General features: G+C 39.7%; 1 protein-coding gene across 1 annotated transcript in view; it reads right to left on the reverse strand.

Moving 5' to 3' along the window:
- Positions 1-2,622: 2,622 nt before the first annotated feature.
- Positions 2,623-14,711, reverse strand: part of LOC124857716 (F-box/LRR-repeat protein 7-like) — a 35,718-nt gene continuing 23,629 nt past the window's right edge. The window contains exons 3-4 of the mRNA XM_047349086.1: positions 9,267-9,884; positions 2,623-3,912 (exon numbers count right to left, since the gene is read on the reverse strand). Coding sequence (XP_047205042.1) covers positions 3,176-3,912; positions 9,267-9,884 — 1,355 coding nt within the window. The 3' untranslated portion in view covers positions 2,623-3,175. The remainder of the gene's footprint in view (positions 3,913-9,266; positions 9,885-14,711) is intronic.

Raw genomic sequence — 14,711 nt, forward strand, 5'->3', positions numbered from 1 at the left:
CCAGAACATTTACAGTTGTTATTGGAGCCAAAGGTGGTTCTACAAATATTCACTTTACACAAAACATCCCGTTGCCACCACTGCAGACCTTGCATAAATAACGGAGCAGGTGTGTGTGATTGGATCTGGATGCATACTGAGATTAAGACTTTTGGGCAATGGCCTTGTGACAAGAAGGGCAAACAAAGAAGCCACTTATTTCCAAGAAAAACATCAACGAAAGAATTAAAATTTTGATCCAAATAAAATCTTTTGAAACTCATTAAACATTTGTGCAGGACATGGAAAGAAGTCCAAAAAACAAAAAACAATTAAACAAACAAAAACTCTGACACGACTTTTTTTTTGTGGTATTAGGCTTTCATGTGAAAAAACAACAAATACTACTTACCTACCTTTCAATGAAACGACAGAGCTCAGAAACTTAATCTGACCCAGAAACCTTCTGTTCCTGGATGCAGGTCTATATCCAGAGCATCATTAAAATACACCAACAAATAGATCCACTAGTTAATTTAATTTGATAAAACTTTACCTAATGCTGAATGAGGCTGAATGAGAGCATAAAAAGTTAATCTCTAGTGACCTCAAGTAGTGAGGAAGTGATAGATCCAAGATGATGCTGATAAAAAATATCCAAATGTAGTTATTCTATTAAACAAAAATTGTACAGGGATTACACATTGTTGAAACTGACCAACATAGTTGTTCATTTTACATTTCAGAAAAAAACGAAAAAAAGAGGAATCCTTGACTACATGCCAAAAGCCAAAACACAAAGCACACATACAGTATGAGAAACAAAGCCACATTAAACAACCGTTTATTGATGGTTCTGCAAGGGGGCGGGGTTGAAAATCTGCGTCATGGCCTCATGAATTACATAAAACAAATTCTTATTATTTTGAGAAAGACTCTCCCAACCTTTAAACAAAGAAATGTTTCTACCGTTTCCAGTTAAATACAAAATGTTTTTACAGCAAGTCCAAACTGGAAAATTGCTTTTAAGATTCCACAGACACAACTCTTTTTCCAGTTATGACTTATAAACATGGGATATTTGGAAGGAACTTTCACGGTCACAGTTCTACTAGCAGCATATCCCTGTTTATTTCCCAAAATGCTGTTCCTACAGGAAATAAAATTCCAGTAGTTTGAAAAGTTAGCTAATGAATTGAGACAACTTCCTTCAGTCCTTCAAAATAGGAGCCAAACGTATATACTGCGATCTGAACTTCAAATAACAGTAGCAACAGTAGCAACAACAGTATCCATTGTTTATAAAAAATACAGTCTGAATACTGAGTGCATTGTTTAATTAGGCTGAAATTTGTCCACAATACAGAATATATTTTGTGTTAGTATTTGGTGTGTGAAAATGATGAAAAATATTAACAGTAGTAGTAATAATAATAATAATAATGTTGACATTTTTGCTGAAGTTAAACTGACAGCCGTAATGAATTTCAGAAGTCGGTTTAGAGGTTTTCTTTTACCTATGTTCTCTGTAATAAGTTTATGAAAAATGTGCATTTGTCTTAAGAGGCTGGAAACATAACACACTGAATGCCACCTTAAACAAATGCATCCTCATGGAGTAACATGGTGGTGGCAGCATCATGCCGTGGAGATGCTTTTCTTCAGTTTTTATTGGTAAAATAAAAATACAAAAATGAATTTTTCTTCCACTGTACAACTATGCCCTACTTTGAGTAGTAGTACTTTGTAGGTGTGTGAATACCTTATTAAATGCCAGTTTTTTGTTTTTTTTATTGTCTGGTTATTGTTTTAAGTTAAAAACAGAATTGTAGTGCTTTTGCATTAAAATCCCAACTTTACTGGAAAACAGGTCAGAACCTTTCTGGAGAGGGGCATCGTCCAAGCTTCTGCTGGCAACAACTTAATGCTCACCCTCTACCGATGATCCACATAGCCCTGTCTTTCAGTGTTTAACCCTTTCTCTCTCCTAGACATGGAAATTGACTGAGCTTTTACTGTAACTAATTATATGTGCTCTCTTTCAGACTCTAACCTTGAAAACTGGCTCAGAGTTTATCTGTTCTTTCTTTCTAGGTGAAACGACTAAAGGAGCTACATCCATTAACATTTACTTTTCCTTCCCATAGAAAGTACTCCTGGATCAGTGCTTCTGTGTTCTTTTTGTGTCTCTGCTCTGTTCTCTCAAACCCCCAGTCGGTCGTAGCAGATGGCCGCTCACACTGAGCCTGGTTCTGCTGGAGGTTTCTTCCTGTTAAAAGGGAGTTATTCCTCTCCACTGTCGCTACATGCATGCTCAGTATGAGGGATTGCTGCAAAGTCAACGCCAGTGACTGTCCACTGTCTCTACATGCTCATCCGGGAGGAGTGAATGCTACAAGTCACTGACTGGATGCAATCTGCTAGGTTTCCTTAGATAGAAAAACGTTTTATTCAATTTGAATAAAAAGCTAACTCCGACTGCACTGTTCAATTGTTAGCATTAATTGGAATGTATGTACCTGACTGTTGTGAAGTGCCTTGAGACAACATGTGTTGTGAATTGGCGCTATATAAATAAAACTGAATTGAATTGAACCATTGAAATGCATCATAAATATTTTTAGTTATGACTCACAAACATGGTATTTTGGAAGAATTTTATTGGCACAGTTCTAGCAGCATTGCATCCCTGTTTATTTCCGACATTGGACTCATAACATAACGGTAAAATTCCTCTCATGCAAGGGTAACCTTTAATAAACACAAAAATGTGAATTTTGACAATCAGTTGAAATGATTGTCAGCGCAACTGCATAAAGTGCATCTGCACAGAACACATAGAAATCCATACTTTGGTTTTTGTTGCTGCTCTTTTGCTACATTCTCAACAATTTACTTTGATGAAATGTGTCTATAAATAGACTATTGTATTATATGGCCTTAAATTGATGTTGAATTTAAAGTTAGGTATATATTAATAGGCTTTAAATGCTAACACAACTGTACTCAGTGCTCATTGTTGTTACAATGCTAATTATGATGCTGGGGGAAGATGTCATGTAAGTGAAATACTGTACTTTTCTGTGTTTTTACAGATAAATATGTTAAATACATTCTGTTGAAGAATTTTGAAAGATTTACCACCACTAAGCAAATATAAAAAGATAAATGCTAGCCAGACCAACTACTCTCAGTGTCAGTAGAAAGCTGGGTTTGTGTGCTCGATGACGCAGCGGCGGCAGTGGCGCCGCACAAAGCGCAGAGCTTCTGGCGACACCTCGCAGTCTTGGACGTTGAGAAGCTGCAGCTCGCAGCAGTTGGCCGCCAGTGCTTTGAGTCCTCTTCCTGTCACACTCTCGCAGGCTCGGAGGCTCACCCGCCTCAGGCCTTGGCAGTACATGGCCAGCTGCTCCAGCCCGCTGTCCGATACCAGTGGGCATTTGCCCACGTCCAGAGACTTCAGTTTGGGACAACTCCTGGCCAGATGGCCTAGACCGTGATCTGTCAGCCCCTCGCAGCCCCTTGCGTTTAGGTAACGCAGTCTGGGGCAGTAGCGGGCCACATAGCGGACGCCCACATCCGTGATTCGGGTGCAGTGGGCCACACTCAGGTAGCGTAGGCAGCCCTCCAGGCGCGCCACCTCACGCAGGCCGAAATCCCCCACCAGGCGGCAGTCACTGAGACTCAGCTCCCTTATTGATGGGCAGTGGAGAGCCAGGTGGCGCAGGGCTTCGTCAGTTAGTCTGCTACAGCGGCGCAGATACAAATGAGTGAGGCGAGGGCAGTGGGAGGCGATAGTTCGCAAACCCTCGTCCTCGAGCGAAAAGCAATCAGTCATGTCCAGGAAGTGGATGGAGATCTGCTGGCCATGCAGGGGGGACAGCTGGAGTGAGGCCTCCTGGGTAAGGCTGATGCAGGTCACCTTGGAGCAACCTAATTGAAAAAAAAAAAAACCTTTGGTGAATTAGACTGCCAGTTGAAATTTTTGCTTTCAGGTATTCTTAATAAAGAACATGCTTCGACATTCATGTCATTGTTGAGAATTATACATCACCACCGCTTTAATGATAATGATGCCACCAACAGCTCCAACAGAGATAGAGAAGTTGGCTGACAGAGAGAGCTCATCACAAAAGGTCTCCCCACCGAATTCCACAGGAGAAGTGGAGCCCCCCAAACACCCCTCACCCAGACCCAGACCAGACTCCACAGAACTCTACCCTCTCTAATGAGCCCGGTATTTGCTTTACTGGATTTCACTGACAACATGAAAGAGGTTTTAAAGATTGGGGCCCAAAAGACTCTGACATCTTCTCCATTCAACACCCACTATGGCTGAGGTCCTGCTACTAAAATAACATCTTCCAAATGCCGCAAAGCCCCACCACCTCCTAATCTATCTCCTTCAAATCAGGACCACCAATCTCCTCTCTGTGATACAGTCTAGGTCCCAGTGGTAACTCTATCATAAATGATCATTTCCAGGAAAAACTTGGGCCCCTGATGGGAGATAGTTGTAAAATCTCTGTGCTAAAAGGATAAGAGACAGTAATAAACAATCCAACTTAAAAGCCATAAATTGTGAGGTACAACCAGACACAGAGTTAACATCAGCCACATGAATTTAATGAAGCAACCATTCTGATAGAGTTGACACCTCCGAACTACAATTCTTTTGCCAGAGCAGACAGCAAAGAAAAGGTGGAGGGGCGGCCACTTTGTTTAAAGATTCAATAAAGTGTAAAAAAGTATTTCTGGGTAAATTTCACTCTTTTGGATATATGGCTCTCCAGGTAAAGAGCCCGGTCCGAACCATGTTCTTGAATATTTACAGGCCTCCTAAATCCAAAAAAAAAAATTTCAGTGATTTTAATGAGCTTTTATCTGTGATTTGTGTTGATTATGACTGTTTAATTATTTTGGGATACTTCAACATTCACATGGACAATCCTGAAGACAGAATGCAATAGATCTATGTGACACTCTTAGAAATTTTGGTTTGACTCAACATGTTAAACAGAAAACGCACAAACAGGGACATATTTAGGACTTGATCATCAATAAGGGTCTAAACCTTTCCAAGGTGTCTGTAACGGATGTTGCCCTATCTGACCACTTTTCTGTTATTTTTGAAAGCATCATCTGCAATGACTAAGTTTGCCAAAGAGACATGATAAGAAAACGCATCTTTAAGGACGGTGCTGCTGAAACTTTTAATCAGATTTACTCGTCTACCTCCACTTTGCCTTGTAACACTGTAGATGAGCTGGTAGATAACTTTCATTCTAAAATCTCGGACATCATTCATTCAATTGCTTCAATTAAAGAGAAAGTCGTTTCTGGGTAGAAAATGTCTCCATGGAGAAGTGCTCCACCAATCAGAAGTGAAAAAAAGGAGTGTTGAAAAGCTGAACGCAGGTGGCGAAAGACTGAACTCCAGGTTCACTATATTATCTATAAAGAGAGACTCTACAGATATAACCTACAACTGAAAAATGCAAGGGAATCTTTCTTTTCTGACTTCATCAGCAAAAACATAAACAATGCTCGTGCATTATTTGCCACGGTCGACATGTTAACAAACCCTCCTGTAAATGTAGCATCTGAACTCCACTCTACCAGGGCCTGCAATAAATTTGCTAACTTCTTCACTGAAAAAACCCAAAAGATCACAGGGGGAGTCAGCACATCCATATCAAGTCCAGTACCAATGTTGTCTCCAACCAGAACTGATTTTGACAAAATTTCCCAATTTCACCAAATAAACTACAAAATCTTAGAAGAAATCGTACAGCAACTGAGCTCTTCTTCCTGCTGTCTCGATCTTTTACCCACAGCTTTCCTTAAGAAAGCTTTGCCTGCAATAACATCTAATTTAACTCAAATAATAAACATGTCCCTTTTGTCAGGTGTTTTCCCCCAGGCCCTAAAAACAGCAATAATCAAACCTCTATTGAAAAAGAGCAACTTGGACAAGCTGCTACTACAGAACTACAGGCCTATCTCAAATCTCCACAACTTCCTAACAACGACCAGCCGCTTCGATGTCTTCCAGTCAGGCTTCCGTGCTCACCACAGTACACAGACTGCTCTTGTCAAGGTGTTCAATGACATCCGTATAAATGCAGACTGTGGAAGAACCACAGTGCTGGTATTATTGGACCTTAGTGCAGCATTCGACACTGTTGATCAGTCCATTTTATTAGAGCGCCTGTAGAACTGGGTCGGCCTTTCTGGAAAAGCACGGGATTGGTTTAAATCCTACTTGAAGGACAGGGACTTTTTTGTGCCAGTAGGTAACATTACATCAGATACCACAAAAATTACATGTGGCGTTCCCCAAGGGTCCATTTTAGGGCCCCTCCTATTCAATATCTACATGCTCCCCCTAACTTAGATTTTAATAAACAACAACATAAGTTATCATAACTATGCAGACGACACACAGCTATATGTTACGATGTCACCAGGTGACTATGAACCCATTCAAACGCTGGGTAAATGCTTAGAAGAAATCAATGCATAGATGGGCCAAAATGTTCTTCAGCTGAATCAAAACAAAACTGAAGTCATAATCTTTGGACCAAAGGAAGAGCATTTAAAAGTTAGCACACAGCTTCAGTTAATACACCTAGAAACCACCAATCAGGCTCGAAACCTGGGTGTAGTGATGGACCCAGACCTGAACCTTCAGAGGCACATAAAGACAGTAACAAGGTTGGCCTTCTATCACCTAAAGAACATATCCAGGATTAAAAGACTAATGTCTCAGCAGAACCTTGAAAAACTAATTCATGCGTTCATCTTTAGTAGAATTGATTACTGCCACGGTGTCTTCACAGGTCTGCCTAAAAAGACGATCAGACAGCTGCAGTTTATCCAGAACGCTGCTGCCTGCATCCTCACTAGAACTAAGAAAGTGGAGCACATCACCCCGGTTCTACAGTCCTTACACTAGCTCCCCGTATCTCAAAGAATAGACTTTAAAATATTTCTGTTAGTCTATAAATCACTGAATGGCTTAGCACCAAAATACATTACAGACTTGTTGTCAGTGTATCAACCACCCAGACCTCACAGGTCTTCTGGCTCAAATCTACTCTGCATACCCAGAACCAGAACCAAAACTTAGTTTTCAATCCAACTTTCCTTTCATTTTCTTATCAATCATTTTATCATTTATTTAAATTGTTTTTATCTTTTTTATTAACATCCTATGATTTGAATTATTAATTTTTATTCTTTTTAATTATTTGTGTTTATTAATTATTTAATTACCTTTATGCCACTGTAATGTACTTTTCCTATTATGTCTCTTTTTCTTTTCTTTTCATGTACAGCACTTTGAATTGTCTTGCTACTATAAAGGGCTATATAAATAAACTTGCCTTGTCTTGCCTAGCCTTTAAAATCCTAAGGGAGTTCCACAAACAGTTTATTTTGTAAATTTATAAATGACTTGTGGTAGGGACCTATTTTTTAAATAAAAATAAAATGTATTTAAAAAATAGGTATACCTGTAAATATTTATAAAATAAACAAATAAATTAGACAATAATAATTTAGTTTAAAATAACGAAACAATAAATAAAAATAGGCAAGGAAATAATAAGCATTTATTAAATCCGTATTTGATCTGAGTTTAATGCTTATTGAATGAGTTTGGTCGAATAGACGTTTTGAAGGCAGCTAAGTGGCCAACAGTGGTATTGCACCTTAAATACAGCCTACTGTCGTCACAGCTGAAGGCGCAGTAAAAGTAGAAGAGGACACACATTTTTATTTCTGTGTAAATTGTTTTTTTTTTTTTCTTTTTTTTTTAAGTTAGGAACAATTGGAAATGCCCACAATAAGGAAATACGGGATGTGATTACTATTTCCCTGTGTGTTTTATTTGTGGTTTTGTTTTTGAAAATTGTTTCTGCTTTGTTTTTTGTATATATATATTTTTTTCTCAGAGTACATAAATTAGGGTGGATTCGTTTAATTAATTAGACTAGTAATTGCTATATCTTTTTCAAACAAATCAATATTTATTGTGAGAGTTTGCTTTTTCAATGGCTTTTTTTTCACTGACAGCCTTCTCATGCACACAGACTCAGTGATGATAGAGTGGGGGAATTCAAACGTTTATGCAAATTGTGTTCCAAAGTCACTTTTATAGCTCTATTCATCCAGAAAGAATGAGAGGGGAACGTATTGAAAAAAGTGATTTTTGAAGAAAGCCACTTGATCCACCACAGAATAAATTAAACAGATGTTTGGAAGTTATTTATAACACAATGGGGTCTGCGGCTTTTTTCTCGGATCACTTACAATAAAACTGAGTCAGGAGGAAATCTTATAACGTTCGCTAAAGACAGATGGAATCATCACAGCAACCAAAATTATCAGACTGCTGCATACAGCAAGGCTTTATTCAAGGGTTGTGACACATGAGGGCGCCAGACAATTTGGTGTATTTGGTTTTATTTCAACAGAGTTAAACCAACTGCACAGTCAAGGGGAATACATGCTTAGTTTAAGTCTTTGACATTTTGAACGGTTATGCTTCTTCAAATCAAACCCAGACAAAATTAGCTTGCATTGTGCTAACTTAGTGGTGCCATAAGAGTCCACAGCAAGTCAACGTCATTTGTGTCACTTCCTTAATGACAGCAACAGACTCATTGCTTCCCTTCTCATGTTGAAGCAGCCTCTGCTTTCGGTTAAAGAAAGCCTTTCTTCTCCCACAGGGGAACTGAAGGTTGGCAGAGATGCTTCTGTACCTCTAATGATTTTACCAGCTTTACAAGAAATAACTGAGAAGCAGTGACCGCTATTCCAGCACCTCAATTATAAAGGGGAATTGCCCCTTTGTTGTATTCATAATATTTTATCAGTGTGATCCAAGGATTGGAACTACTCCCTGATAACGTAGTCCATTGACCTGTACCAGAACTGACTATTGATTCAAGCTGCTGTTTGAGACGTTTCTCCGTCAGCCAAGCTGAAAGGTAGGGGGTCAGGATGATACAAGTGCAGAGATCCAGCTTATTCTGTGAGTGATAGGACAGCTCAACTCGGACCAAAGCAAGGAGCTTAATTCCTGGTCTACTGATGGTGGTTCTGGTGCTGAATGTCCATAGATTAATGCTGGATTGGAATATTGATTTAATCTCCTAACACCGGTGCGATATAAAACATAGTACCTAAAAAAGTTGGGTAAGAAGCAATCCAAAAGTGGTAAAGGAGCAAAATGACTAGAACCCAATAATTTCTATTTCCCCTTGTTTTATTCTTCTTACCTGAGAGGTCCAGGTGTTCCAGGTTGGGGCAGCGGGACACCACCTCAAACACAGCATCGTTTGAGATGTTGTAACAGCCAGCAACCTCCAGGCGTCGCAGCTCCGGGCAGCATTGGGCCAGAATGTGCAGCCCGCGGTCAGTGAGCCTCTTGCAACCATTGACCACCACTATCTCTAATGTCAGGCACACATTGGGAGTGTCCTGGCACAACCTGTGGGTCAGGACCCGGATGGCGCGATCAGCATGCAGCAGCTCTCCCGAGAGCCGGATGGTGCTCCACAGCCGAGGGTCCCATGCCAGGTTGTACCAACGGCGGCACACACGTGCGCATCGGCAAAGCTGGTTGGTTGGGAGGTGGGAGAAGATCTGCAGGATGCTGTGGTCAGGGAGCAGGTTGATAGGGGCTTGGTGGTGGGCTTTGAACTGTCTGGAGCGAGTATGGACGCCAGGCTGAGCGTGGATTACGGCCACCGTCTCAGTATGGGCAGAAGAAGAGGATGAAGAGTTAGTTTCGTGGCCATTACTTGAAAGGGCGGGTGAGGAGAGGGTGGAGGACTTGGACGGCAATATCAGACCTGGGCTAGGGGTGCTTAGTGTTCTGGTGCTGGTCTCTAAACCTGAAAAAAGGAAAGACAAGAGAACATAAATGAATGCAACTTATAAAATACGTTTCCAGTCATATTGACCACTCAAAATGCTTTTACATGATTAATCACATTTACAGCATTCAAGTGTTCATACAATAAAACAAAGTTTTGGTTGGAAACTTGGGGTTGTGGGTCTTGCTCAGTGCAGGTTCAGAACATGGGTTTCAAGTGAAGTCTCCAATTTTGTTTTCTGAAGAATGATTTCGATTAAAACCACCCATAAGCATTCTATCTGACAGAAAACGTATTAAACACACATCAGACTGAAAACACAAAATCAAGCATGTTCTACACTGTTGTATTTTCATGAAGCAACCCCTTTGATTGCTTTGAAGATTTAAAAAGGTGATTGAAATAAAATTATATAACTGTTTTCTTACTGTTGTGTATCTGTCCTGTGTCCACTCAGAGCCCTCTCTCAATACCCTAAAGGTCTTAATAATTTCACAGTTAATTTGCGAAAACTGAATAAAAACCTGATGAGTACATTTTAAATATGACCTGAAAGTATCTGTAATGATAAAAGTACTACAGAAGACAAAAAATATTTTGTTACAGTGTGAGCTTTACTTCCCTACAAGCAAAAAGAAATCCCCAGGCAACAGAGACCAGACCACCACACTAACACCACCATGTTTGACCTTCTATATGGTGTTTTTTTTCCGAAATGGTCTTTTAGTTGTACGTAAGATGTAAAAGGATGTAAAAGGACGCACACCTTCCAGAAAGATACACTTTTGTTTCCAGAAGTCTTGGGCATCATCAAGATGTTTTTTTTAGCAAATGTTAGATGGTGCTTGTATTCTTGCTGGTCTCCTGTCAGTTTTGCCTTGAAACGCTCTCTGGCCATTTTTGACCAGCCTCTTTCGTTTTGTTGAATCATGAACACTGAGCTGGAGTCCCAAAGACTTAGAAATGACTTTGTAAGCCTTTTTAGACAGATAGATGTCGATGACGTTGCTTCTCATCTGTTCTTGAATTTGTTTAGCTCTAGTTGCTTTTTGGGATCTATTGGCCTACTTCATGATGTCCAACAGGTTCTATTTAAATGATTTCTTGAGGACCCGAATAACATTATTAAAGAATTTTTGGCTTTGCATTAAAGCCACAGCTTCTGCTTAAGGAAGTCTTTTAAATAGCTACACTATCAGGGTTTTTTCTTTGACTAAACCAACCTCACCCAGGCCACAGACGACATCGTGCCAGCCTAGTAATAAACAGTGATCAATTGTCAAAACTTCATGTGCAGTTAAAAAGTCTGAAAAATTAATATATACCCTTGAAATACACTGAAAGTATGTGGTGTCATGTTAAAGGACTGCCTACAAGAAGGCCCCTGTTTAAAGATGATACAATTATTTCTTCTCCTTCACTCTCTCTGTGTTTGAACTCACACACCTTCATATTGCTGGTGGGAAAAGAGGTCAAAAAAGCAAGTCACACAAGTAGCAGTTATCTTTAATGAAGTAGAGTTTCCATGGATCACATTATCATGTTTTGGGATGTTCGAAGGGAAAAACATGTCACATTTATCTGCCAGGCGTTTGCCCGAGCACTCCCAGGGCCTCTTCATTAGATTATCCGAGCAGCTTCAAAGCATCAGAGGAGTTTACGGCTGGAGCTGCTTATGTGTGGTCAGCCCTGTGTTAAAGGATTACGTCTTCTTAGACTGCCAGGTATGCTCAGATTGTCCGTAGATGCAGCAGGAAGGAGCAATCGCTGGATCCCATCAATGTGCAATGAGACGACAGAATCCTTTGTCAGGCAAGGCATCCGATTTGATCCCTCTGTATCGTCTCTATTAAGCTGGAGCATTGAGTGAACACCTCTCATGAATCCTGATATTCATCACTGATAGTCATCATTTCAACAAGTCATAAATGCGATGTCAGTTACAGATCTCCAACCTTCAGTTTCCAGGCGTTTTGGCAAAAATAATGAGGTAATTATTCTTCTTCTTGTATGAGACAGTCACAGTATGGGCTGATGAGCGTACGCTGGTATTATTTGTTTTCCAGAAGCCCATCCTGAGAAAAGATTCACAGTGTACCAACTGTTAGGGTTTTCATCACAACTATGAAAAACTCAGAATATGCAGCATTAATATCAGGAAAATTACGTAAATTGCAGGAGAGCAAATCATAAAAGCTTTCTGATGCAAGAAGAAAAGAAACTCAGTTTTCAGTCCCTGGTATTTTAAAACCCAGATATTGTTCATTTTTAGTCTCCTGCCGCAACCATTACCTCCATATAGCTATTAGGTAGATTGCCTTCATGCTGCAAAACAGTCCACAACCTATTGGATGATGACAAAATCGCTATAAATTTGGAAAAACCTTCTTTAGTAAGAGAGCAATCAGAATGCTGCCACTTTTGTGGAACTCACCAAAAAGGTATTTCCTTCAATTTGTTGCATCTGCAAGTCAATGACATTACCATGTATCACACAATGCCACATGCACACCATTTAACATGACTGCATCTCAGCTGATGCAACTACTGCTAAGAAGAACGGGCAAAAAAATCTGCCTTTAGATTTTGTACTAAAGGCAATAATCAGGTCTGGAAGTGGCTGGTAAAATGATGATAACAAAGGAGGCAACAAAATTTTCACATAGAACCGGTTGGGTTTGGATATATTTTTCACTCCAATAAATGAAATCTTTTTTTTAAAACAGCTTTTTGTATTCACTCAGATTTTCTTGATCTGACAATAAAATTTGTTTGATGATCTCAAACATTTACTGGGACCAAAAAGCAAAACAAGTGTAAGAGCTCATCTGTATTATAGTAAGAACTGCGTTGATGAATGTATGGCTTTGGACCAACAAACAGCTGTTTAGACACCTATGTCGACATGTATGACAAATGTGCACCATCCTGCCCGTCATGTGGATCTGACAGCTGTGCGGTGGCGCCGCCCTCGCAGCCGTCCTGCAGATCTCTATTCCAGACCAGAGTCTCATTTGGCCGCCTGCCTTTCTGCTCTGATGACATCCACAGACGCATGTCGTCTGATTCACGGCTATGCTAAAAAAATGCCATTCCTGTGATGTTACAACCTGACTTGCATCCAAATTCATATTTTATTTAACCTTTATTTATACAGTTTTTCTCACTGACATCCAAGTTCTCATTTGCAGAAATCTGGAAATTTGTAGCAAACGCATTTCGAGTTTAAATCTGTTTTAGTTTAATGCATCACAGTCTTGCAGGTGGTCTGTTAAGTTTAATTTTCCAGAGGTCATTTAGCTCATTTCTTTAGCAAATCCATTTTATTAATTAATTTTTAAGCTCAATGCAGAAGAGTTTAATAGCCTGAGATTACACAGTTGTTGAAATATATCTTGACAGTAATGGCACTGCGGTTTTTATATATAGAATTTCAAGATGTTAATAGTTTAGGTTTTTTATTACATTATGTTTGTGAAGTCATAGCAAAGAACTGGCTGCAAAAAAAAAAAGAAATACTGCAGAAATTGGGGGAAAATCTGATAGTTTTAAGGTTAACAAAGAAGCAGGTCTAATTTTAATCAACAATATTAAAAATACATTAAAGAAAAACATCAGATCAAAGCAACATTTGAGTTATTAGTTCTTGATTAATGAGGAATGCCTTTGTTGTTCAGTTCCAAGTTGAAGTAATGCTGTAGATTCTGCATGCTAACCAGCTGCAGCTGATTAAAGAGTAGCTTCCAGTTGGTGTGACTGATCAGTGTAGGGTTTCAGCTTTTCGGATATACAGGGACACTAATCAAACCACCCAACACCCAACTCACTCCGAGACACATAAGATGAGCAAAGTTGGCTTCACTGTTGCTTGGATTCTCTGGCTCTGGGATTGTTGATGTTATTGTAGTTAATGTGACTTTTCATTTCTCTTTAACGTTCTTCAGAGACTTTCTTTTAGACTTGTAACATCAAAAATTTCAGTTTTTAGATTAAAAATCTAAACCTTTTGCGGCCAATACAGAGTCAATTCGTCTTGGGAATGACATATGCAAGTCCTGCACAGTGGTCAGCGGGATTTTAAGCCATTCTTGCAGGATAGTGGCCATGTCACTACGTGATACTGGTGGAGGAAAACGTTTCCTGACTCGCTCCTTCAAAACACCCCAAAGTAGCTCAATAACATTTAGATCTGGTGACTGTGCAGGCCATGGGAGATGTTCAACTTCACTTTCATGTTCATCAAACCAATGTTTCACCAGTCTTGCTGTATGTATTGGTGCATTGTCATCCTGATACACGGCACCGCCTTCAGGATATAATGTTTGAACCATTGGATGCACATGGTCCTCAAGAATGGTTCGGTAGTCCTTGGCAGTGACGCACCCATCTAGCACAAGTATTGGGCCAAGGGAATGTCATGATATGGCAGCCCAAACCATCACTGATCCACTCGCATGCTTCACTCTGGCCATGCCACAGTCTGGGTGGTACGCTTCTTTGGGGCTTCTCCACACCGTAACTCTCCCGGATCCCTCATACTTCTCCATCACTTATGCAATGGATAAATAACATATTGATAGCAAAGGGTAATAGACTTTTGTTCAGCCACACATGAAGACAAGTTGTCCAAAGGGGAGAATGAATGCTGAAATTAAATAAAAATGTTATTGCATAATTTAACCAAATTATTGCATTTCTTTGGTGTTTGATGTTTTCCCCTCTAATGGATTTAGTTATTTTTCAGTTGAGTTGTACAATAGTGTATACGTTACATTGAAAGTGGTAAAAGTTTCGAAATGATTTATAACGGTCTCATTTGTTTATATCACAAAACCCTGCCACTTA

The sequence above is a fragment of the Girardinichthys multiradiatus genome, chromosome 21 (assembly GCF_021462225.1).
Source record: "Girardinichthys multiradiatus isolate DD_20200921_A chromosome 21, DD_fGirMul_XY1, whole genome shotgun sequence".
Classification (NCBI taxonomy): Eukaryota; Metazoa; Chordata; class Actinopteri; order Cyprinodontiformes; family Goodeidae; genus Girardinichthys; species Girardinichthys multiradiatus.